The sequence below is a fragment of the Alternaria alternata genome (assembly GCF_001642055.1).
Source record: "Alternaria alternata strain SRC1lrK2f unplaced genomic scaffold CC77scaffold_15, whole genome shotgun sequence".
NCBI lineage: Eukaryota > Fungi > Ascomycota > Dothideomycetes > Pleosporales > Pleosporaceae > Alternaria > Alternaria alternata.
In genome coordinates this window covers 545,049-567,463 of record NW_017306204.1, presented here as the reverse complement: position 1 = coordinate 567,463, position 22,415 = coordinate 545,049, and the positions used below count along the sequence as shown (strand labels likewise).

The 22,415-nt window shown below is 52.7% G+C and overlaps 9 protein-coding genes across 9 annotated transcripts; 3 read left to right on the top strand and 6 right to left on the bottom strand.

The window, feature by feature from the left end:
- Positions 1-1,412: 1,412 nt before the first annotated feature.
- CC77DRAFT_204110 (hypothetical protein) lies at positions 1,413-4,422 on the bottom strand. Its single transcript, XM_018530616.1, has 3 exons — positions 3,861-4,422; positions 2,720-3,809; positions 1,413-2,667 (listed from the first exon to the last, which is right to left on the bottom strand). Exons 1-3 carry the CDS (start codon positions 4,100-4,102, stop codon positions 1,633-1,635), a joined length of 2,367 nt encoding a protein of 788 aa, XP_018384056.1. The 5' UTR covers positions 4,103-4,422; the 3' UTR covers positions 1,413-1,632.
- On the top strand, positions 4,423-5,633 carry CC77DRAFT_1073608 (hypothetical protein). Its single transcript, XM_018529191.1, has one exon. The coding sequence runs from the start codon at positions 4,744-4,746 to the stop codon at positions 5,293-5,295; it is 552 nt and encodes a 183-aa protein (XP_018384055.1). The 5' UTR covers positions 4,423-4,743; the 3' UTR covers positions 5,296-5,633.
- CC77DRAFT_993100 (beta-mannosidase precursor) lies at positions 5,436-8,974 on the bottom strand. Its single transcript, XM_018536400.1, has 5 exons — positions 8,411-8,974; positions 7,092-8,352; positions 6,919-7,036; positions 6,633-6,868; positions 5,436-6,540 (listed from the first exon to the last, which is right to left on the bottom strand). The coding sequence occupies exons 1-5, from the start codon at positions 8,551-8,553 to the stop codon at positions 5,776-5,778; spliced, it is 2,523 nt and encodes an 840-aa protein (XP_018384054.1). The 5' UTR covers positions 8,554-8,974; the 3' UTR covers positions 5,436-5,775.
- A 475-nt stretch (positions 8,975-9,449) lies between these two features.
- Positions 9,450-10,674, bottom strand: CC77DRAFT_1032700 (Osmotin, thaumatin-like protein; the record flags this gene model as incomplete). Its single annotated transcript, XM_018526759.1, has 3 exons — positions 9,450-9,733; positions 9,788-10,319; positions 10,366-10,674. 3 exons carry the CDS (start codon positions 10,672-10,674, stop codon positions 9,450-9,452), a joined length of 1,125 nt encoding a protein of 374 aa, XP_018384053.1.
- A 1,512-nt stretch (positions 10,675-12,186) lies between these two features.
- CC77DRAFT_1010553 (Inositolphosphorylceramide-B hydroxylase) lies at positions 12,187-13,462 on the top strand (the record flags this gene model as incomplete). The annotated part of the gene is made up of 3 exons (XM_018523655.1): positions 12,187-12,962; positions 13,011-13,259; positions 13,309-13,462. 3 exons carry the CDS (start codon positions 12,187-12,189, stop codon positions 13,460-13,462), a joined length of 1,179 nt encoding a protein of 392 aa, XP_018384052.1.
- A 382-nt stretch (positions 13,463-13,844) lies between these two features.
- On the top strand, positions 13,845-16,318 carry CC77DRAFT_1022176 (splicing factor, CC1-like protein). The gene is made up of 3 exons (XM_018525410.1): positions 13,845-14,696; positions 14,749-15,066; positions 15,119-16,318. The coding sequence occupies exons 1-3, from the start codon at positions 14,044-14,046 to the stop codon at positions 15,870-15,872; spliced, it is 1,725 nt and encodes a 574-aa protein (XP_018384051.1). The 5' UTR covers positions 13,845-14,043; the 3' UTR covers positions 15,873-16,318.
- Positions 16,319-17,202: 884 nt separating this feature from the next.
- Positions 17,203-18,099, bottom strand: CC77DRAFT_1073558 (hypothetical protein; the record flags this gene model as incomplete). The annotated part of the gene is made up of 1 exon (XM_018529190.1): positions 17,203-18,099. Exon 1 carries the CDS (start codon positions 17,944-17,946, stop codon positions 17,203-17,205), a length of 744 nt encoding a protein of 247 aa, XP_018384050.1. The 5' UTR covers positions 17,947-18,099.
- Positions 18,100-18,157: 58 nt separating this feature from the next.
- Positions 18,158-18,796, bottom strand: CC77DRAFT_203117 (hypothetical protein). Its single transcript, XM_018530615.1, has one exon. It carries the CDS (start codon positions 18,555-18,557, stop codon positions 18,198-18,200), a length of 360 nt encoding a protein of 119 aa, XP_018384049.1. The 5' UTR covers positions 18,558-18,796; the 3' UTR covers positions 18,158-18,197.
- Positions 18,797-19,019: 223 nt separating this feature from the next.
- On the bottom strand, positions 19,020-22,335 carry CC77DRAFT_1022173 (ARM repeat-containing protein). The gene is made up of 5 exons (XM_018525409.1): positions 21,903-22,335; positions 21,794-21,852; positions 19,486-21,712; positions 19,331-19,439; positions 19,020-19,281 (listed from the first exon to the last, which is right to left on the bottom strand). The coding sequence occupies exons 1-5, from the start codon at positions 21,940-21,942 to the stop codon at positions 19,077-19,079; spliced, it is 2,640 nt and encodes an 879-aa protein (XP_018384048.1). The 5' UTR covers positions 21,943-22,335; the 3' UTR covers positions 19,020-19,076.
- Positions 22,336-22,415: the final 80 nt, after the last annotated feature.

Below are 22,415 nucleotides of genomic sequence, written 5' to 3'. Positions count from 1 at the left end.
TGTCACATGTCACTTGTTTCCAATGCACTGTGCAGTACCAAACAGATACTCTCCTAGGCGGCTAATCGTTAAGATCCGCGCAACATTCCGTCATCGGCACCCCCGCAGCCCGTTTCGCCTCGCCTGCCATGTCCCACATCGCCCAGAACCACGTGCGTCACATCTATCCAGATTCCTTCAGGATGGATTGCAAACCCTGCACATATCATACCACAATTCAAACGTCACCTTGGACAAAAATCCGCGCATACTCACCGATGACAACACATGTCGGTTAAGCATTTGATGTTGCAGGACAAGCAGCCAAGATGGACTCGTTCCCCGCTGTGCGCTTGGTACATCGTATCTGTAGTGTGCAGACAGAAACAGTAGCGCGTTTGTGTTATTGTACTTTGAATTCTTGGTGTCGTGTGATGATACCTAGATACTGTAGACGTGCGCCTTCTTTCCCTCCTTTTTTTGAGCACACAGCATTGGATGTAGCCGCAAGATCACTCCTACTTTCACTTCTCCTCTACGTACGCGACCATAAACTCGACATGTCCTAGTCTGGTCCACGTTCACATGCACGACGCCCTTAGGCTAAACACACCCTCACTCAGTGAAATGTGGATTAGTAACAATATAACCAAGTAACAGCAGAGAGGCATATAGCTCCTCTGTTAAGCCATCACGCCCATTGCACGAATCCTCTTTCGGTGTTAAGCGGATGAAAACGGTGTATGCATTCGTGTCTATGTCTAACTACTTCCGACGTTGCATGCAGGCCCTGGTATGCGATCAACCTCATGCCTATTTAGCCATCACCAGAATCTGGGGTACAAATAATGCGCACCCCATGTCTATAATAGCGAGTGAATAGAAGAAAATCTAACCACCTATGCGGTACATACATCTGCAAAACGGTGAAAGGGTGATGTGGAGGCGATGCAGAGTCGAGGTTAAAGAGAGAAAGTGCAGGGCTAAGGCTGTGATGCAACATAGAAGAGGGGTGAAGGATGCGGAAACGACGCAGACAGGCGCAGCAAAAGTGCAGAAAAGAAAAAGGGGACATCTACATGCGGATCCGCCTCCATGGCCTGGACGTGCCAGCCAGCCTTACTTTCCATCCGTGCAACTGTGTAAAGATGTGGTAGATCGACAAGAACGAGAAATAAAGCGACTTCGGGAGAACAATGCTAGAAGCCGCTGATCTATCTATAATCCGTGTAAATCATCCTTTGCTCCGAACAGCAGCCTGAACCCTGAACTGCCATGTGTGTGTATATGAAACCAGGGGGTAAAGGGTAGCCCTTGTGCTGAATGTTCCGCTTCTTCGGTTTCACTGCCGGCTGTTGCATATTGCTACTTCTTTCTGGGAGCTCTCGTATATGCGATCGAGTTGCTAGGCAATATCCCGGTGGCTATGCGTCGTCCGGTCGGCTCCGGCATCGTCAGTCGCACAAAGTCTTCTTGGCGCATCTTCATCAAGACTGACAGCGCATATGTGCTGCGCACACGCGGACCTGCGTTCCTACGCTAGGGTATAGTCTCGAATGCTGCCTATGCGGTATGTGCTGTCCAGACTTGGGCAAACATTGAATACTGAAACGATCGACAGGAGTGTTAATGTAACGCTCCCTGATGGTCTCTTTAGTTTCCATGCATCCAACAGGCCCCCTGCGCCCCAGAGTCCTGTGCCGCACTTGCAAACTCATAGTCCCCACCAAGCCCAAACGGCGTCTCTAGCATATCCGGTAAATTGGTATCCCACATCATATCATCCCAAAAGTTGTTCAAGATCGTCGGATCGTTCCCGGCGTTGGCCCAGGTAGGTGTTGCTGGGTTGTAATGTCCGAATGCGGAGGGATGATGTTGTCCGTAAGCGACTGGGTGGGTGTTGAGCATCGTCGGCGCGGCCGACGTGCCCGGGACAGGGAAGTGAGTGTGGGCATGCGGGTGAGGTTGCTGTTGTCGATATTGCTGGGGATGGGGAATGTGTGGCATAGCGGTCTGACTCTGATGGGATAGTGTCGATACATTCGTCTTGTATGCGGCGTAGAGGCGGGTGACTGCATCGCCACTTCGTTTAGCTGCAATACTCCAGTCCTTGACTGTTTCAAAAAACGTGAGTGCTGTTTCGACACTGGCTTTCCACTTCTCAACCTCTTCCGGTATGCTGGTATCGCTGAACAATGAAACCAGAGGTACCATGCAGGCTTGGAAGCAAAACCATACTGCGTTCCAACCTGAGATGAGATCGGGCATGCATTCGTGGCTGATTTCTTCGATTGTCTTCGATGCGATGAGTCGACATTTGCCCACTGCGAGCTTCTCGTCCGCGCTGAGGGCGACCCAAGGAGAGCGCCGTAGTGCTGCAGTAAGCAGGATTGGACGATGGAGGATGATACGAATGTTCTGGAAGCGCCACTTCATAACCAGTCTGGTTCGCCGAAGAAACTCTGGACACGGCTCGTCAGGGTTGGAGAGAATCGATGGTAGTTCCTCATGCCACTTCACAATCTGTGCGTCGTAGCTAGCGGTTTCTGAGGAGGAAAGCAGAGGAGACTCGACGAGCCGATCCTGTATCCTAGTAGCGATCTGACAAAATGCCGAAGCGTGCACTAGAGGCAGGATCTTGAGTTGCTCGATGTACTGAGGGCTGTTGGGTGGTGGTATTGCCTGGGACTGTGTTTGACGTCAGTAGTTATCGACTGCAGCATTCGTCAAGAAGGCTTACAGTGTTTGCGGCCGTTCCAGGCCTCAAGACAGTGATGGAAGGCCCCATTCTGCCCAACGAAGGTCGACCCGTCGTAGTAGAAGCCCAAGAATCCAGGCAAAACAAACTCCACCAGATGCGTCTTCTCATCTCCGGGGAAATAGAATCCTCTTCACCCGGTGCCATGAACTGCCTGCTTGCGTCACTGCGTTCCGAGTACTCACGATGTAAACCTAGCGCGGTAGCCATACGAAGCGTACCACCCATTAGGGAATGCGCTTCGTTCGGGCGGTTGAGATAGTGCATGTAGTATCCGCTCATAATGGCTAGAGCCTGAAGAACTTCTAGGTTGCCACTTCCGAACGACTCCAGAGACAGGTGCTGCCGAGATCGATTGAAGTAGACATAGTGTGCTTCGTTGTCTGCAGCTAGAGAGGCAAGCGACCCCAATGCAAAGACCATGTTCAGTAGCGCCAGCCATGCTGAGTCCTTGCGGTTGCCGTACAAGAACGTGGACCAAAACTTTCGCTCATCGATCATAGGACAGAAAGGATGCACGCGGTCAAAATAGCTTTCAATCAGCTCTTGACCATGCTCGGGAGACGGTAAGGCATCTGGCCTGCTGTCTGCTAACTCCGGTGGCGGAGAGCCTGCGCGGCTTGGTAGCGCAGTCTCCTGGCTGTTGTGTGCGATGAGCGAACGCGTCTGGGGTGCACATCGTACAATAACCTTTAGTGCCGCTGTGATAGAAGAGATGCCAACATAAGAGGATAGGCGGTCGACGGACATTGATAGTCCATTTACATCGTCGGAGATGCCTTGGACACGGAGCTGGTGCTTCCGTGCCTCGTCCCAGTAAGGATCTTCAGGCGGAGCCTGCTCGAGCGCTTCCAAGCTTTCGGCTCCATCAGATCCAACCTGCACGTCCGATAGCGTTTGCGAGTCGGCCGCCGACGGCGATGTCGTTGAGTGAATCGCACTGGAGGAGAGAGCTAGTTCTAGCAGTTCCTCGCGTGGGAGACTAGCCAGCGACTCCAGGTTCTTTACTCCATACAACTTTGTGAGGATGGTCTTGTACTGTTCAATATTGTTGGAAAGCTTGTCGACTAGTCTACCAAACTGATTAGCCCGACCCGTCTTGATAATGTTCTAGAATGCTCACTTTCTGCTAGGCACAACTCGTTGTGCAGGCTTCGAATAGCCACATGCCTCAGGGTGTTGATACCATTGGCACTGTCCACAAGGTTGTGAACCGTCACATCGAATCTTGCGTCGTCTGCATTCGACACATGCGTTGCTGGTTGATATGCGTCGTGAGCCTGGTGGGCGTGATGGTTTCCCCGCGCTGTCACTGTCTGCTCCGGGTGACCGCATTCCCACGGACGACTGGAAGGTATGAAACATGTTGCAGTGACCTCGGTGGTAAGTCGGCGACGTGCTTCAGGGCCGCAACTCAAGAAAGAAGAACAGGTATTTCAGACCAGAAGTGTCAGGCGACCCTGCATCCAGGTGCCAGGTCAAGGAGGACAGTCGGTCAAATATGTCGTGACAAGAAGGCGATGACCAGAATGATGGTACAAAGTACTAGTGGTGGTACGTTCAGGGACCAATATAACAAGAATCGGAACTAAAAGGTCGACGAACCGGGATCGATATATCAGAGACGCTCGGTAGTGCAGTTTGAGCAGTGCATACCACCTGCAGCCTGAATCAAATAAGATGCACAGAGGCAAAACGTAACGTAGGTGCGTCTGGTTCCCAGGCATGTGCCGTCATAATCCTGCAGAAGCTTGTGGTATACTCGGCGCGGAAGCTAACAGCAAGTCGCAGGGCCCGGGCGACAGAAAGGCATTCCAGAGTGGACATTCGAGAGGGTATAATCCCCGCATTATAGCCCACAGCACCCCTGTTTGCATGCAGCAGGGCTGACTGGTGGAGCGAGAGGGAGAGGAGAAAAAAAAGGGCAGGCGACCGTTGAGACGGGCGGACGGGAAAGGATTGCGTCTTTCGCGAGGGGAGGGGGCCAAGCGAAATTGGAGTCAAAGATGGGGCGTGCCGCTGCCGACGGCTTCGAAAAGGGTTCCAGAAGAGATCGCGCACGACATTACCATTTTAGAGCGCTACGCTATGCGACTGACATGAAGCAGCCTTTTCTTCTCGCTCTGGCTGCGGCAGCACTACTGCACGTCGTTTCAGCGAGTGCGGATCATCCTTCCCGCCACGATCAAGCAGCGCGCACCCTCGATCGCATGGGCGCAGGTGGGCATGGATTGCGTGCCTACGTTAGAGGCGTGATATGTGTGTGTGGGCCTCTGGAGAGGGTGGTGCGATGCGAACCTAAATCACAAACCCTAACGTCGAACACATGCTTTCGGGTGAGATGTACCCGACCTATGAAGGACGGCCGTTGCAGGCAAGCCGCGTTGCAGGCGAAGAGGAACGACAACCATGCGACATACTCGCTACCGCCGCCTTCTGCCGACATATCACCAGTCAAAAGCCCATACCAGCGTCCGGGTCGCGAGCCAGTGTGGGCCGAGAAGCTCAAAAACCCACCGAACGCTGCTGCGTGCTCGCTGCGAACCGGCTTTGCGTGATGGCATGCGGCTAGGTTGCATTTGCCTGCACCCTCTACCCCATGCAGGGCAGTTCCAGCCAATGCTGTAAAGCGCTGGGCGGCGCCATTTAATTAACCCTGGAAATTCAGCATGTTCGATAGACACGTTCATATCCAGGGCTTGGCATATACATGACGATGGACCTATAGCAGCCTCACATATACCCTTCGGTCCAAACTCTACTCGACAATGCCTGGTTATTACGCAGTGCGATCCCACACCTTTGGTCCTTGCCTATATTCGCCGTGTTCCAAAGTTTATGTCGCGACATACGAACTCGAGCCGATGAGCTAGTCGACGCTCTTGATGATCAAGGACTTGTTGTACTTGCGCGTCAGCATGCGCTGAACATACCTCTAACTACATGTACTCGCATTCACACGTTATGCCCCACAAAGCGGTCATCTTGCTTCCACATCATCCAAGCAACTCCACATTCCGAATCCTGCGAGCTGACGCCTAATCTTTGCCCAAATATGTCCACCTCAACGGTTCATCCTGCTTGCCCAAGCCCCTTACCTTGATGATCTGCTCATCTCCAGGCACCACATCTATAGCACTGTCGTGTACAAGGACGCCTGAACGTTCCTCGAAGACCAGGCCTTTAGTCGGTTTCTGGGCCTTGACCACAATAGTCTCACCCTTCGGTATGACTTCCAAGCCGCGGTCCCTGAACTCGAGATACTTGAGTGGCTGGGGCCAATCGACATCGCGAGACACAATTTCGCCATCGACCCATATGCGGACGGCTAGGACATGCGGCTCTTCGTTCCGGTTGTCGATGGTACCTGAGAGGACGTCGGTCGTTCCGTTCGGTATGAGCCTGATATCCTTCTTGACGATCTTCGTTTTAATCTCCTTGCCGCTCTCAACGCTAATATATCGCAATTCAACGGTTGCTGTCACTTCCTCCAGTTTCTGACTCGCGACCCAGACTTCGTAGTCGCTAGTCTTGGGTACTCTGGCATGTACTACGCTCCAATCAAAGTGCGCCCGTTTGACTGCAACGGCGATGGGGGCAAGGACTCTGCGCATAGCGTAGTAGGCCGGTTTCTTGCGCTGGAAGTAATCGACGATAGACCACGAAGTGACTGGCCAGCAGTCGTTGAGCTGCCAGACGAGTGCACCACCACAATGCCTGTTTTGACCCCACTGTCGTCTCCAGCCCCTGTAGCCGAACATTAGTGCTTCGGCTTGGGATAGCTGTGTTAGGTGGATGAACGACTATTCGCTGTTAGTACCTATACCGGCTATATTGCGGCCCACTTAGTCATAGTTCCCGACCATGAACCGGGTAACCGTCGGACGGCACATACCTCTAGATCAGTCTTGGTGCGGAAGTTCTCCACCAAATACGTGGCTATCCTTCGCTCATGTCCGTCCGCTTTATTATGAAAATCAAGCATGTGGCTTTGCGGGTACAACTGAGAAGGATCGGTGCAATAGTACTTGATCGTGTCGATATGTGGAAATGCTTCCATGCCGAATTCGCTGTTGAAGCGGCCGCCTAGCGTATCAAAAATCTGGTATTTTTCCTGTGTGCCATGCCACACTGCATACGTCGTAAGTATAATATATGTGACGCAATGTGGAGATTGTTACCGTTCCATTGATGCATGTCACCCACTGTGGGGTTTGACGTCTTAAGGCCGTCGCCCCATGGTGATCCTGGATGGTATGGAACATGTGGACTTTCCGCCGCAACGACGTCAGGCAGTAGCTGTAAAAGTGCTGTCAGCGTAATTGTAATTGATAAACGCACGATACGCACGCACCTTTTCGTATATGTATCGAGCCGGGAAGTCAGTCTTGAGCCAGTTCTCTGGATTCTTGTCCTCGTAATCGTATGTCAAGCCATACGACTCCTGCACCTGGTAGTCCTCATTATTTCCGGCATAGATGATGATGGAAGGGTGATGTCGCAGTCTGGTGACGTTTGCGGTGCACTCTTCCTTGATTGATCGCAGGATGTCCGGAAAGGCGGGATAATTGCCGCAGCCAAACATGAAATCTTGCCACACCAGGACACCGAGTTCATCGCAGATGTCATAGAAGATGTCTTCTTCCCAGATGCCGCCACCCCAGATTCTGATCATTATCTGATAGCCATCAACCATCATCTCGAGCCATTTACGATATTTTTCTTCGGTCACACGTGGAGTAAAAGAGTCGGCAGGAATCCAGTCCGAGCCACCACAAAAGACATCAACGCCGTTGACCCGGAAGTAGAAGCTTTTTCCAATAGCATCTGGCACCTGTATGAGTTCGCCTTTCCGAAAACCTGTTCGACGTGACGTTTGATGTGTCTCTGCTCCATTCGTGAGAACCGTCGCAGTAACGGTATACAAAGGCTGCTCGCCATAACCATGGGGGTACCACAACTTCGGACTGCTGACATGGAAATCCACTTTGGCCACACCCTCGCTAATCTTTGCAGTCTCCCTAAAGACTCGTTGATCTCCATCGAAAACATCAAAGCTAACGCTGTCTGCAGTCGGTCCTTCCACAGTAGCAGAAATGGTTCCCTGGACTGATTTTAGGCTATCATCGAGTTTGTAGTCGACTCTCAGATCCTTGGCCCTTGCCTGGTAGGTTTCCAATCGCACTTCACGCCAGGGACCGCACGTGTTCAGGATTGGGCCCCAATCCCAGCCCCAATGGTACTGAGCTTTCCTCACTGCGAGCCTTGCCATATCGCCATTGAATCCAACCCATCTGTGGTCTGGGTACTTCTCCTTGATCTTGATGGCCTCCAGACGGGCAGATGCAAAGTCGATCTCCAAAGTGTTCGTGCTCTCAGAATTGAGCTTCTTAGTCACATCGAGGCGATGCGGGACGAACATATTGTCGCTCTCGAGGATAGTCTCTCCATTGAGCTTGACTGTAGCGAATGTGTCCAGACCGTCGAAGGCAAGCACGTGTGTAATACCTTCTTTTGCTTCCTGTACCTTGGGCAGCTCAACTTTATATATCCAAACCTTGTCTGCCACCCACTCTGCGTCAAGCTCATTGAAGCCCAGGAAAGGATCCGGAATTCTGGCTCGTTTGTCAGTTTCTGCAAAACGCTTCCGATTCCTGGAACGTCGAGACATACTTGCCGTGGTCCATCAAGTCCAGGTGTACATTTGTCGGAACCTTGTTGACCGACATCCAAGCATCATCAGCAGTATCATCAGCCTGCTTGAAGGTCCAACCCTTCGAAAGCACGTGAGCGCTCAGAGCTTGTGCTTTTGCCATGATGGATGAAGTTCAAGATGGTAATGACCGATCGAACCTCCTGCCAGCCCTTAGAAATCGCTGCCTGAGACTACCAATTAGCGGGGTAAGCAGCACCACCACTGGGGACGCCCTTTCTTCTTGAATGACGACTGGACATCCCTCTACCATGCTAAATCAGACAATTGACTTGGCCGGAGCATGTGGTGCCGCGTTGAGCTCCATCGAGCCGTTCGTAGCACCGTGATGTGGTCCGTAAAGGGTATGCGGAGAAGGTGGCCCGCGCCCAAAGCGGCTAGCAAGCCGCCTATTGTGGATCTGATGTCGGAAGATATGACCCTGAGCCGCAGTTCAGCCGTCAGAAGGCCACGAGGTGCAGGTACAGAGGGTGAATTGCAAGATGAGATCGGTCTCCGTTGTTCCGTGCCATATGGAGAAGTTGGGTAGAACATTGGAGGAGCGACGGCAGTGTTCCGAGTGGTCAAGTCCCACGCAACGTGGGGTACTTCTGCCAGAGCAACCTTATGTTGCTGAGTACGTAGGCTATAATCGCTTTGTAAAATCTTACCTGGTACCTTACCAACAGCACCTTAAGCAGCTTCCGGTTACCCGGAAGGCGCAGGTCTTAAATCTGACAACACGAATTCTGCCGCACCACTACCTGGTCATGCATTTGGTCGCTCACCAACATGTGGCCTATAGCAGACCCCTCTCTGCATGCGACTGTGCTGCAATGAGGGAATGATCTGGGGGAAAGTATTGGATTGAGATGCTTAAGAGTCAATTGGAGAAAAGAGGAAGGGGTATAAAACTGGGACTGCCGCAAGACTTCCACCTCGCTCCACGTACGACCAACAAACAACAGCAGCAATGGGGCTTCCGAACCCCATGGACGACAAAGCGTAACTACAGTCTTGCTACCAGAAGTGTGAAGCTGATGTCACGGCCACTACAACCAAAACAAACGCAAATGGATTACCACCCAACTTTGAGATCCTCGACGCAGCACTTCTCTTTGCCATTTCACTCTTGGATTTCATCATCATCGTAGCTTGTTTGTCGACTCTGCCTTGCTGCGCTAACTGAAGCATTTCCTCTCGGCTCGTTGAGAGGATCGTCGTCGAACGCGCACCGGGACAGAAGACCACTTCGAATCCAGCTCCGGAGGGGATGATGAAGGTTGAAGTCTGATCATCGAACGCTGTTCTGGTTGTTAGCCTTACTCCGTTGATTGAATATCGAGGGGACCACATACCAAAGCTGTATGCGTCAGGACAGACTGCCTTGACGTTTTTGGAGTACTCGCTTGGCTTACACGCGCTTGCAGAGTTGTATTCTCCTGTACAGCAGTCTTCAGGTCGATTGTTCTTTGCACATGCAGAGAAGCAAGGATTGAACTGTGGCCGTTGGATGTTGTCGTCAGGATACGGATATACGCCATCGCCAGGCTTCTCAGGGGGGTTCTGTTGCAAATCCCATGGACACCATTTAGAGATCTTATTCTTATCGACCTTCTGATCAAAGGGCAAGGGGTAGGAGGTATTCGTGCGTAAGAAGTCAGGGTATTCGGGATAGGGATTGTAGCCTTGGGAAGCTAGCAGTCCATCCGTGCCTTGGCAGGATGGGTTGGTGAGGTTCGGAGGAATATCATCGAGCGTGACGTTCTCGAGCGGCTGGAGTACGATTGCCATGGGGACGTTGTAGCCATCGACAAGCGAGATGTCGTAGTATGTATGTCCATCCCCAGCATCCAACGTGAACTCGGCAAGCGAGACGGGAACGTCCCCCTACATCTGAGTCAGCGGTGTATCAATATAGAGCGTAATAACATACCCCGACTTGACAATTCAAGGCGCCATTGCAGTCGCCGGATCCACAAGCCTTTCCGCGACCCGATTCAGCAGCGGTGCCGTCACTGTTGAACGTACAATTCGTCCTACCCCAGACGCGACCCTGCCAATCCTCTGACACAGTCTGGTTTTTCGTCTCCCCAGGTTCAAGCTTGAAGCCATTCTCTCCAGGACCTGTACCGGACTGCGTTGAGATACCAGGCCAGATGCTCTCGGGACAACGGTTCGTCACCAACAAGGGGGTGATGTCCAGTTTTCTCCGATTGGCTTTCCAGGGTGCCTTTTGTGCCATGTGGTGGAAAGCGTCAGCCATAGGCAACGCACTCAGGCACAATACGGTGCATAGCTGAGCGATAGAATAATGGTTTATAGGCCGGGTATGACCCCTGCTGGACTTGAAAGTAGACATGGCGGGATGCGACTGCGCACAGCGGATGCGCAATCACAGGACGAGTGCTCGTAGTAGGGAATGGTTGCTAGGTATAAGATGAGAGGATATAGACCTGTTAAGCGTCGTCGTAGAGGTATGTAGATGTGCTTGAGGTTGTGGAGGTACTGATGATAAGGCTGGGAACGGGGGTGAGGTCAAGGGCCAGGGCCCTGTACCAAAAGCAAGGCACATATCGAAGGACTGGCTGCTGTTGGATGCTGTGAAGGAGTCGCGACTTGGTAACGGCCAGTGACGCAATGTCGTTTTTCTACCCCTGGCAGACAAGGGTCCAGCAAGGCTGGCGGGCAGCCTCACAGCCTGTCATTGGCGTCCACGCGAATGCTTTCAAAACGGCGGGCCGATATGTTGGTGGCTTGTTCGACGTTGGAAATCGTCGACGTGTATACATATCTTGCCAGGACACGTAAAGCCGCTCAGGTGACCTGAAGCTGGTCAATGCTGCAGAAATGTCTTTTGGTGTTCCACCCAAAGGCAACCTTACCCCATACAAGGGAATCGATAAACACTCTGCCGGCGTTTGACTTTGCCTCTTTGTTACAGCAATGCATGTCGAAGTAGCATATACAACTAAGAAGTCTACGGTTCTGTCCACGACAGAAGATATTCTTGTTGAAGCCTACGTCGACTGCCGCAACATCTGCACCCAGGTATCTGTTTGGAGTTTCCTTTTCGTGGAATGGCTCGAATACTTTAACAGATTTAGATGTAATGCGTCGTAGGTGTGGTAGTCGCGAGGCACGTTCACATGGAAGCGGTGCGAAGTCGCATGTGATTTAGGGTGCTGCCTGCACTTATTCGGACGAAACAAAAGTGATCCGACTATGGGCACATGAAGAGCGCTAGAAGAGACCGTGCCCAATCAGAAACTACCACGGCAATCTCCAGGCCAAGGGAAATTGCATCTCCTTTCCGCAAACTGAGATTTCGTGGTGGCATCTCGGTCTCGGAGGTGGGAAGGCGAAGATGCCGGTCTCGCCACATTAGCTGCGGGTGGTGAGATCTGCGAGGCGAGCGATGCGGCTTGGCTCTCCTGACAATAACTGGAACTCTTACAGACTGCTATATTGTCTTCTGCACACACACGCGCGCATTGTATTGTTTATACTCTGCGCATCCTCCCACCCTATACGCTCCTTCTCTACCCCGAACTGGTGTTCTACCACGCCACAGTTTTCCATCCCTGGCTTCCGCGTTGTTGTCGCCACGCAACTGTAGCTGACCACCACACCGCTGATACTTTGTCTTTGGATTACACACCGCTTCACATAATTACTTAACGATTACCTCTCTCCGTTCACGTACTGCGAAGAACCTGCCGCCTTTACTGTAGAGTTCATGTCGACAACCACCACCATGCCCGGTCGCACCCTTCCGACGATTCCGACCGCCGAGGTGCGCAAGCACAACAACGAAGAGTCGTGCTATGTCACCATTGGCACCAAGGTCTACGATGTCACCGACTTCCTTGAGGGCCATCCCGGTGGTCCCGAGTTCATCCTGGAATACGCTGGCAAGGACGTAGAAGCCATTCTGAAGGACGAGATCTCTCACACACATTCCGATTCGGCCTACGAGATCCTTGAAGAGAGCCTTGTGGGCTTCATGGCCACCGAGCCTGTCCTCAATGGCGCAGTGAAGAGCTCGAACCCTGCGGAAATTGTACCTCTGCCACCAACCGAGGTGGGCACACTGGAGCTCAAGGGCATGGAACAGAACGGCAAGCCGCTGTACGCCGCAACCGGCATGTCGTCTGCGGAAGACCTCTCCAAAGAGACTGACCCCACCATGGACTACAAGCAGCACAAGTTCCTGGACCTGAACAAGCCGCTCTTGATGCAGGTCTTCTTCGGTGGCTTCAGCAAAGACTTTTACCTAGAGCAAGTGCACCGACCGCGTCACTACAAGGGAGGCGACTCTGCGCCATTGTTCGGTAACTTCTTGGAGCCGCTTAGCAAGACGCCATGGTGGATCGTACCATCACTGTGGTGGCCTTGCGTTGCAGTCGGAACAGCTGTAGCGTTCGGTGGACTGTCATCTACCATGGAACTGGCGGGATACTGGGCTTTTGGGCTGGGTTTCTGGACCATTATCGAATACGTTCTGCACAGGTGCTTGTTCCATCTCGATGAGTAAGTTCTCTGCCTCTCACACATCCAACATGTTCTAACAACAAGCAGCCACCTTCCCGACAACCGCTTCGCTATCACCCTGCACTTCCTCCTTCACGGCATCCACCACTACCTTCCCATGGACAGGTACAGGCTCGTCATGCCACCTACGCTCTTCGTCGTCCTCGCGGCGCCTTTCTGGAAATTTGCACACGCAGTCATCTTTTGGAACTGGTACGCTGCTTTGGCTGCTTACTGCGGTGGTATCTTTGGATACACCTGCTACGACATGACACACTACTTCCTCCACCACCAGAAGTATGTATACGCAAAAGTTACGTTCAAGAACCTCACTAACATCTCAAAGGCTACCCCCTTACTACCAACAATTGAAGAAGTACCACCTCGCGCATCACTTCGCAGACTACCAGAACGGTTTCGGTGTCACGAGCCGCTTCTGGGACCGCATCTTCGGCACTGAGCTCGAGATGGGACCTTCCAAGGTCATCAAGTCGAGCTAAATTGATGAGGTTCCTATTAGACTTTTGTTATCAGACACCCACCTGTCACTACGTTGTCAAGACCAGCATTGCGAGAAGGCGTTTAGTGCGTCTGCGAGACCATTTTGGGTCCAAGCAGCTTGATGTTTGCAGATATATTCATGACACACTACCCTATATAATAGTAATGCCAACAATCTTATGATTCCTCAGTCACTGCTCCTCTTCAGCACTTTGCTGTGCACGTGAATCGTTGCCTGCAGCTTCCCGATTAGTCATGCGAGGCTCTTGCCAAGACCCCTCTCCAACTTTTCAAGTTGCGACGCCTAGGCCATCCCTCCGCTCTCCACCTCACCCACCTACTAACAACTGAACGGCATCCACAAAGCTTCAATCAAGCACACATTTGTCGAGTGCAGTTCACTCAAGAGGTCTTACGGAAATCGTCCGCAGTGACATCTACTACGTCCGTTCGATATCGCAATTGAATCAATACTTGAGCCCGTGCTCGCCATCAACAACAACACATCGCCTTTTGCAGTGACATCGCGCATCACTTCCTACCAGCTACACTTATCGAGAGCTAGGAAACCGCCACCGACATGTCTACCCAGGCCGCAGTCGAAGCCCTCCTCGAGGAGACGGCCCGCGAGGTCGAGATGAAGGACGCCGAGCGCACCGCCAGCAGCGAGGCGCGCGACACCGACAGCCGCCGCGACGACCGCCATTCAGACCGCCGAGACCGTCGCGATAGGAGCCGAGACCGTGGGGACCGTCATCGTGAGTCCAATGGAGACCGGCGACGAAGCCGCGACAGAGACCACCGCCGAAGAGACGGAAGCCGTCCTCGTTCAAGCAAAGGTGCTGACACAGATGAAGACCGTGATAGGCCCCGCCGCAGCAGCTCGCGCGACCGCCGTGGAGGTCGTGGAGGCCGTGACCGTGGAGGCGACTTCTATAGCGGTGGAGGTCGTCCGCGTTCCCGCTCCCCTCGCGACCGTGGCAACGATAGGTACCGCGATAGGTCGCGCGACCGCCGTCCCCGCAACGGTGGTGATGAGCGCCGCAACAGCCGTCGCAATGCCACCCCGCCCGAGCCCGAGGTCACCGAAGACGACCGCGACAAGCGCACCATCTTCGTCCAGCAGATCTCTCAGCGCGCTGAGACCCGCCACTTGCGCACCTTCTTCGAGAGGGTTGGCCCTGTTGTCGAAGCTCAGATCGTCAAGGACCGAGTCACTGGCCGGTCCAAGGGGTAAGTACTTGCTTCACTACGACCCAGACAAGCATGCTGACAGTCCTTCTAGCGTCGGCTACGTTGAGTTCAAGGATGAAGCGTCTGTTCCCCAAGCACTGGAGCTGACTGGCCAGAAACTGAAGGGTGTTCCCATCATTGCCCAGCTTACTGAAGCAGAGAAGAACCGTGCTGCTCGTCCCTCTGAGGGTGGTGCTGCCCCCGGTGCCAACGGCGCCCCTTTCCACCGTCTCTACGTTGGCAACATACACTTCAGTGTCACCGAGAAGGATCTCCAGGAGATCTTCGAGCCTTTCGGTGAGCTTGAGCAGGTCATCCTCCAGCGCGATGAGATGAATCCTGGCCGATCCAAGGGATATGGTTTCGTTCAGTAAGTTGTTCACACGTCCACCCTGCATGCTATCATGGCTAACACATCTTAGATTCGTTGATCCTTCGCACGCTAAGAATGCTCTCGCAGAGATGAACGGTTTCGAGCTCGCTGGCCGCCAGATTCGCGTCGGTCTCGGCAATGACAAATTTACCCCAGAATCGACCGCCAACCTCCTACGTACTTTCACTCAACAAGCACAATCCTACCAGGGCTCTGCTTTCAGTGGTGCCGGTGGCCGAGGCGCCTATGCTGGTGGTTCCGGTGGTGTCTTCGACCGTACCCACAGCAAGGACGACCGCGGTGTCAGCGGAGCCTCTGCGCTTGATGACACTGATGTCGCAGGAGTTAACTACAAGACTTATGACCGCAGCAGACTCATGGATGCTCTCGCTCGCCGCGACGTCCCCGACTCCAAGCAGGGCAGTCAGTCTGCCATGCCTACACCTACCACTCGCAAGCCTGCTGCCCCCGCCCCCGCCACTCCCATGGCTTCCAAATGCGTTAAGATCGAGAACGTCTTCGATGCTGACGAGGAACAACGCAACTGGGGCGACAATTGGGTCAAGGACCTTGAAGTCGAGATCAAGGCTGAGTGCGACAAGAAGTACGGCAAGGTCGTTCATATTGCTGTTGATGCCAACAGCGAAGGAGACGTCTTTGTTAAGTTTGACTCCGTCTCTGGTGGTGAGAAGGCTCTCCAAGGTCTTAATGGTCGCACGTTCAACAGCCGCACTATCCGCGCCTCGTACGTTGTCGATAAGATCTATAACTCCCTTTGGGGTGCTGCTGCAAGCAGGTTCTAAGCGATTGGTACGTTACAACTGTCATGAGATATGTGGTAGGTACTGCTGCTGGGCATACCCAATCACTCATGTGTACAGCATACCCCATGGGCTCATACGGTTTCTACACGGCTCATTCTCTTGGTTCACTCTTACGGTTACTATCACGGCACAGTCTTACACCTTCGGTACGCATGCATGGCGTTGACGGTATGGTACGGCTCTCTTTTCTTTCTTCTTCATTTCTTGGGTACCGGCCTTTGTGTCGTGCTAGCGAAAACATGCAACGTGCGGTGCTTCCAGTGGTGGAGGCTGCGTTGTTACCAACACATGAAGGATAAATAAGCGTTCAGAGGTACTATGGAAATTTCGGTGGATATTGGGACGATAATGTCTGGGTGGATAATCAACAAGGTTGTTTAGGCAGACGATGGGTGACAAGTTGGTGGACTATTGCTTGCTTCGGTACGTCTGTCGAGGAACACGGCCTTGTTCAGATCTCACGTTGGTCTCCAGGTTACTCACAGACTGTCACACACCATCAGCATGGATCAGGAAGCGGAGGATTTATGGCTGCTAATAGCACATAGGACCAGCTCGTCTCTTCCTCTCCCTGGATGACTTGTCTGTCAATAATCATGTGTTTTAGATTCCTCGTTGCCTTGGCCTTGATTTAGAGTATGGGCATACTCTGGAGTGATTTGGCTGTGGTTTGACCCTCTCTCCATTGCTGACCATTCTTCGCCTGACGTCGTGATAGGTTTCGATCGCATCAATGCCTTGTAGCTAACTAGGACTTTCGAACCTCCATTCTCTTCTTCGCGCCACTGCTGCGTCGTGAATAGCTATCGTGCTTAACGTCAGGAAGAGTTAGTTCAAGCTTGCTTAAATTCGGATGCGACGCATGGCGTCGCGATAAACATAACACAAGCGTGTGATACCTTGACAGACGGTGGGAATTGGTAGCTACCACAGTGGTGCGCCAAGGTAATTCCCTGGCTCGAGTGGATGTCATGTCAATGTGTTTGCATGACATCTCTTGCTTGATTTCAAGGTCCATTCTTCTAGCTTAAGGGTAAAGTAAGGAAGAATGGAGTCATCTTGTCTGGAAGGCCCACACAGGCACGCAAGTTTGGCGCAGGTAACCAGTTGACGTTAACCAGTAGAGCTTAAGGATGATTCTACAGAAAGTGGATTAGGTAGGTACGTTCTCTACAAGGGTGCTCATCGGATGCCAGATCTTTGCGCTGTGTCCTTCTCCATTGTCATCACTACCCTTTCGGTGCAAATTGTGTATGCTGTACATAGCGCAGTAATTCACTCTCTACTAGCATTACCCCATGATGTTCAATTACAATCTCGAAAGACCCTCCATGAGTGTATCCACCGCATGATCTTGCTGAATATCAATTCTTGCATCCGTAACCCGGTCGGCCAGGTCCTCCATCTCCACATCCCCAACCCTGACTTCATCGTTGTTCTCTCCACCGATCAGACTCTCTTCACTTGCGTCTTTGTCATCCACAACTGTTTGTGTTTTTCCTTCACGGTATGCTCCGGCCGTTCTACCTCTCAATGCCCACGTTTCATATCCTCCATCCTTCTTCTGCCCCCGTCCCAACGACCTAAACCCTTCCAAATATTTGATCCGAAAGACTCCGACAACCCCCTCAGAAATCCTACCTCCTCTCTCTACAGCTTCCAAGACAGCTTCGTACGTCCAAATTTGCACATTTGTTTCTACGTTATCCGTCACCCTGCCACCCTTCCTAGTATGCTCTTCTAGACAGCGAGCGTACTGGCTACGAATGTATTCTTCAACACAAACAGGACACGTAAACAAGTGTGCATGTAGATTCTGTCGTCGCCTGAGCCAAGAGAGTGGGATCTGTGGCTTGGAAGTGTAGATGCTTCTCGTACAGTTGGGCGAGCAGGGGGCTTTTGAGGTCGTTGCTGGTGTGGCGGAGATGGCGGTTGTAGGCGACAAAGACGAAGAAATAGAGGTTTTTACGACGTGTTCACAGTCTAGCGTATGCAGCAGTGATGCTGGATCTTCGCAGTGGTTTTTGGGCGGCGGCGGCTTGGTGAACGACATTGTTGGGTTAGCCACGAGTTGGTCGCTTGGTTAGTTCGAAGGGGAGATCGGGATGATGGTGGGAGCTGAGTGAAAAGTGGGTGGGTGGTCAAGGTCAAGTGTAACTTGTATTGTACGGGAACGATGTAGAAGAGAACCTGGGGTGGAGGTGATGAAAGTGCAGATTCTGTATACATTAGTTAGACTCGACCTTGGTCAGTTTTGAGCTGAAATCCTCTCGAATAATATAGCATCACAATCACGACCGACAATCAAGCCTCGAGTATCAAGTCTATACAGCAATAATCATTACAACTATAAACCCAGCATATATCCACAAAACCAATGGAGACCACTTGAAGGTCAACATGGCATGAACGCCTATTCCAAATGGTAATGGAAAAAACCACCGAAAGTGAGTGTACAAAAAAAGGGACTGGAAAGGATCTATTCTCCTGGCTAGTAGCTATGCGCTCTGCCTTACAAGACTTTTTGGTGCTACATGATTTGGTTGGAGAGGGTGCTACGCGATTCGGGTTCGACGGTCGTTTGGGGGGGATGCGCATGGGTGTCGGGATTGGGGGTGGATTGGATGGGGGTGCCGCGTTGTCTGGATACTGTGGGCTAGACATCTCTCGTGTGTGACAGCATTTAAGACGTGCCAGAGTGACCACAGACACGTGAGATCGTATCCATGACTGGACGATAGCCTTCTATACCATCAAGCCGCTCCCAATACCTGGAACCCGTGACATCGTCGTATCGCGACAAGCCAATTTCGCCCTCCCCAACGAGGCGTGACGAAATTGACAATGTTGCTCTGTGAAGAATATCCGGGCGATTGCGAGGGATGTAGACCGATGATTCCATAGAAGCGACGTTCCGTGCGCGACGACAATCTTCGAACGGATGGGCTCCGAATTGTGCTTCGAGGTGCTGGGGTACGCGAGGGAGAGCTAAAACCTATGTTTTAGCCACATGCTAAATGGTACTTCCACAAGAGAAGCTATCCAACATATTGGCCAACACACAGGTCAAGCAGTGCTGGGGAAGGAAGGGATATCAAGACACTCAGGCCATTACGCCTTGGTTGCCGCCTGGGGAAGGGAGGTCAGTGGGCTGGAATACATATAATGGGGATATTGACTCTATTAAAGAGGACCAGGACGGAGGTAGGGGTTGTTGCGGAGCGACGTACCGACTTGACGCTTGATCTGTTCACGTGCCCATCGAGCGGTGTCTCGTGTTCGGCCGCTGAAGTCCGCATTTGCACGTGTCTCCCTCGCCATTGCGGTAAGGAACTCATGGCGGAAGTACTCCCTGAAATCACCAGCTGGGAATGCATCTGCAAGATCACTGGACGATGTTAGTAGAATAAAACCTGGCGAGAAACAATCTTACTCACCCAATAACACCGCATGAAGATCGGAGAAGAGCTTCGGTGCGGTTGCTGTCCTGTTGAATCGTGCGGAGAAGGTCGAAAATCGAGTCAAGGTAAGGAACGATCAGTTGAGCTGTGGTCATTAGTACGTCGTCAACGTTATAAATTGTAAGACTCACTCTTGTTGCTGCTCTTCATGGCGACAATGCATCCGTCCCATGCGTCCATAATGCCCTCCCGGAGAGAGGTGATGTAGTCAATCATCTCGTAGTTGCCCTCGGTGGTCAACGTGACTTGACCAGCCTGTTGTAGCACCTGAGCAACGACAGCTAGGTAAGTCTCGAACGCACCGTGAATAGCATGCGCGATATCACCGAAGCATTGGAGAATAGCCGGCTTAAGCTGGTTGCCAAGTTGAGGACTGCGGAGGTTGTGAAGAAGGGAGTTCATGAACGCATCGCAGAAGGGCTGAACGTTCTCGCCTAGGGATCGGGTGATGTCGGACACCAGTCCAATGGCCATGGAGCAGAGCGCAGGCTCTTCCTGGTTGTTCAAGGCGTTGTACAGGAATGGAGAAAACGCCTCCATGTACTTCTGGAAGTCTTCCTCGAGCGCGGTCGCGATCGAACCGATGGCGGCAAAAACAGTGTCTGGAACACTGGACTTGGGAGGCAGAGACGATAGAAGGCTCAGCAGCGCCTGCATAATACGGTCGGATTGGGGCCTAATGTCGCTCTCCAATCGCTGGATGATGGCCATGATGACACTGGCCAAGCTGGTCTGCATCTCTTCGAGAGTCAGCTTGTCCTCAACGTTGACAACCTGAGATTGGAGTGCCATAGACTTCTCCAGGCGCTCTAGAATGACGTTGGAAAGCTCGTTGACTAGAGGAACACTGTCGCCGGCGGCGTTGTTGACAAAGGAGTTGAGTACTTCGTATGCTGCTGTGCGGAGGGTGTTGTCAGCATCAGCTCGCTCGGTAACCTGCAAAAGGCTCTGCACGCTCTGAGCGAAATGGGGCGACAATGGGTTAGTTTGGCATCCGGGCTCTCCTGCGAACCTGTCGGCCAAGTTCATCAACGACCAACAGCAGGATGCAGCCATCTTGGGGTTGCTGGCCAAACCGTTGAACAGAGCTCCGATCAGAGGAGGCAGATGCTGCTGTGCGTCGAGCGCACTAGGAACAGCCTCGCAGATACGGCCCAAAGCGTAGGCGGCGGAGTCCTTGACGTGGATGTTCTGGTCGTCCATCATTCCGATCAAAGTAGGCAGAGCCTGCTTAACAATCGGGTCAAGCACCGACTCCTCAGGACCTTCCATGATGGCACCGAAGGCGGAAACGGACGCATCCCGGTAGTGCCAGTCTTCGGAGCGGATGTACTTCTCGATGAAAGCGAGAACTGGCGGCATGACACCACTACCGACACATTGTGCCCAGAGCTGTAGACATTGGTATGCCGCGCGGGAGGTGTTGTATTCGTTGTCGTCGGCATCCTCGTCCTGCTTGGCAAGTAGCTCTAGTAACACTGGAACAACCTCTTGTGTGGCAACTCGTGCAAAGTTGAAGTACTCCCTGAGCTCGGTTGAGCCCTCGGCTTGTGCCTGTGTGTTGTCGTCCTCGATAGCAATTTCCTCCTCGCAGACGGTGCACCAAAACTCGACAGCCAGCTTGGCAACATCCTCCTCGTCGCTCTTCATGCCTTGGATGGTAAGGCCAAATAGCGCCTTCTCCATGTAGAAGCGCATCTTGTCGTAGTAGAGACCCATGATGCGGTTGAGACACCCGTACGAGCCCTGCTGAATGCGGCTGTCTTCCGCTTGTGTGGCCTCGCAGATAACCTGCATGATGTAGTTGCGCTCGCCTTCATTGTCGAAGTTTGAACGCACAAACTCGATCGAGTCGCTGAGCGCGTTGATGGCCGCTACACGGACGTCGTTGTTGGTCTCCTCCTTGCGGGCACCTTGGACAACCGCCGTCAAGATAGCGTTGGAGTGATGTGCTAGCGCGTCCCTCAGCTCTACGTCGTCTGTGTCACAAACAAAACCAATTGTGGTAAGTGAAGATTGCTTCTGGGCGTCGGTGCCCTGACCGACACTCTCGACGAGCGTGGTCATCAGCTCCGGCCATTGATTGCGGGGTATCTCGATAGCGGCGACGGAGGCGATGAACTGAGCGGCAGCTGAGCCGACATTCTTGTTTGGTGTGGCCAGAGTACGCAGGGCCATCTCCTTGACCTGCTGCTTGATCTGGGTGTCGAGGTTGAGCCATCGTTCTTGGACCTGACGTAACCGGGCATACTCGCGGGCGGTGAAAGCGTTCTTCAGGGCCAGGGCGGCGGCCTGTCGGATCTGGGGCTGGGCTTGTTCATTTGCGAGTTCGCCACCGAGGACGGTAAGGTATTGAGGCTGGAGCGAAAGGCGTTAGTGGGAGTGTTCTGAGCATGTCTCGGGAAGCACATGCAGCCTTCTGACGGTGGGGGGACTTACAAAGTTGGAGTCGGCCGCCTGGATGAGCTGCTGCTCGGCGCTGTTACGGATGCTAGCGTCTGCAGAAGAGTCAGTGGAGCTTCTAGAAGAATGTAGATAGAAAGCATACCGGCAGCATAGGTCCCCTCCAACACCTGGTTGATGTCCATAATTGCTGAAGGGTGCTTCGTGGACTTAAGGCGGGGTATCTAGCGTTGCAAAGAATTAAAGAGCCGCGGTGGCGGGAGAAGCAGAAGGTGGTGCGGCAGGAAGGCAGAGAGAGTGTACAAGTTGCGGTGGGCGGTCGTCGTAGGGAGGGAATTTGAAGCGAAAGAAGGTCGAGCGTAGACAGGCCTAGTTCACGTGTTGTTTTCCTCCTAAAGGGTCTGCCCCACTAACAGAACGGACTTTTGGTGCGAGGAGACGGGTGTAAGAGCAACGGATCAAAGAGCAGCAAGCAAGACAGCAAACAAACACTGTGTTTGTTTGGTATGTAGGTGTCTACGGGTTCGTAGGGGTGAGACAGGGCAGAAATTTATTCTTCTGCTTGCTTCAGGCACCATCGACGAGTTCGCCGGCAGCTTGGAGGAAAGAGCGCCCGCCTGGCAACGGCGCATTGGCTCGCTTGCGCATCGTGCTTTCC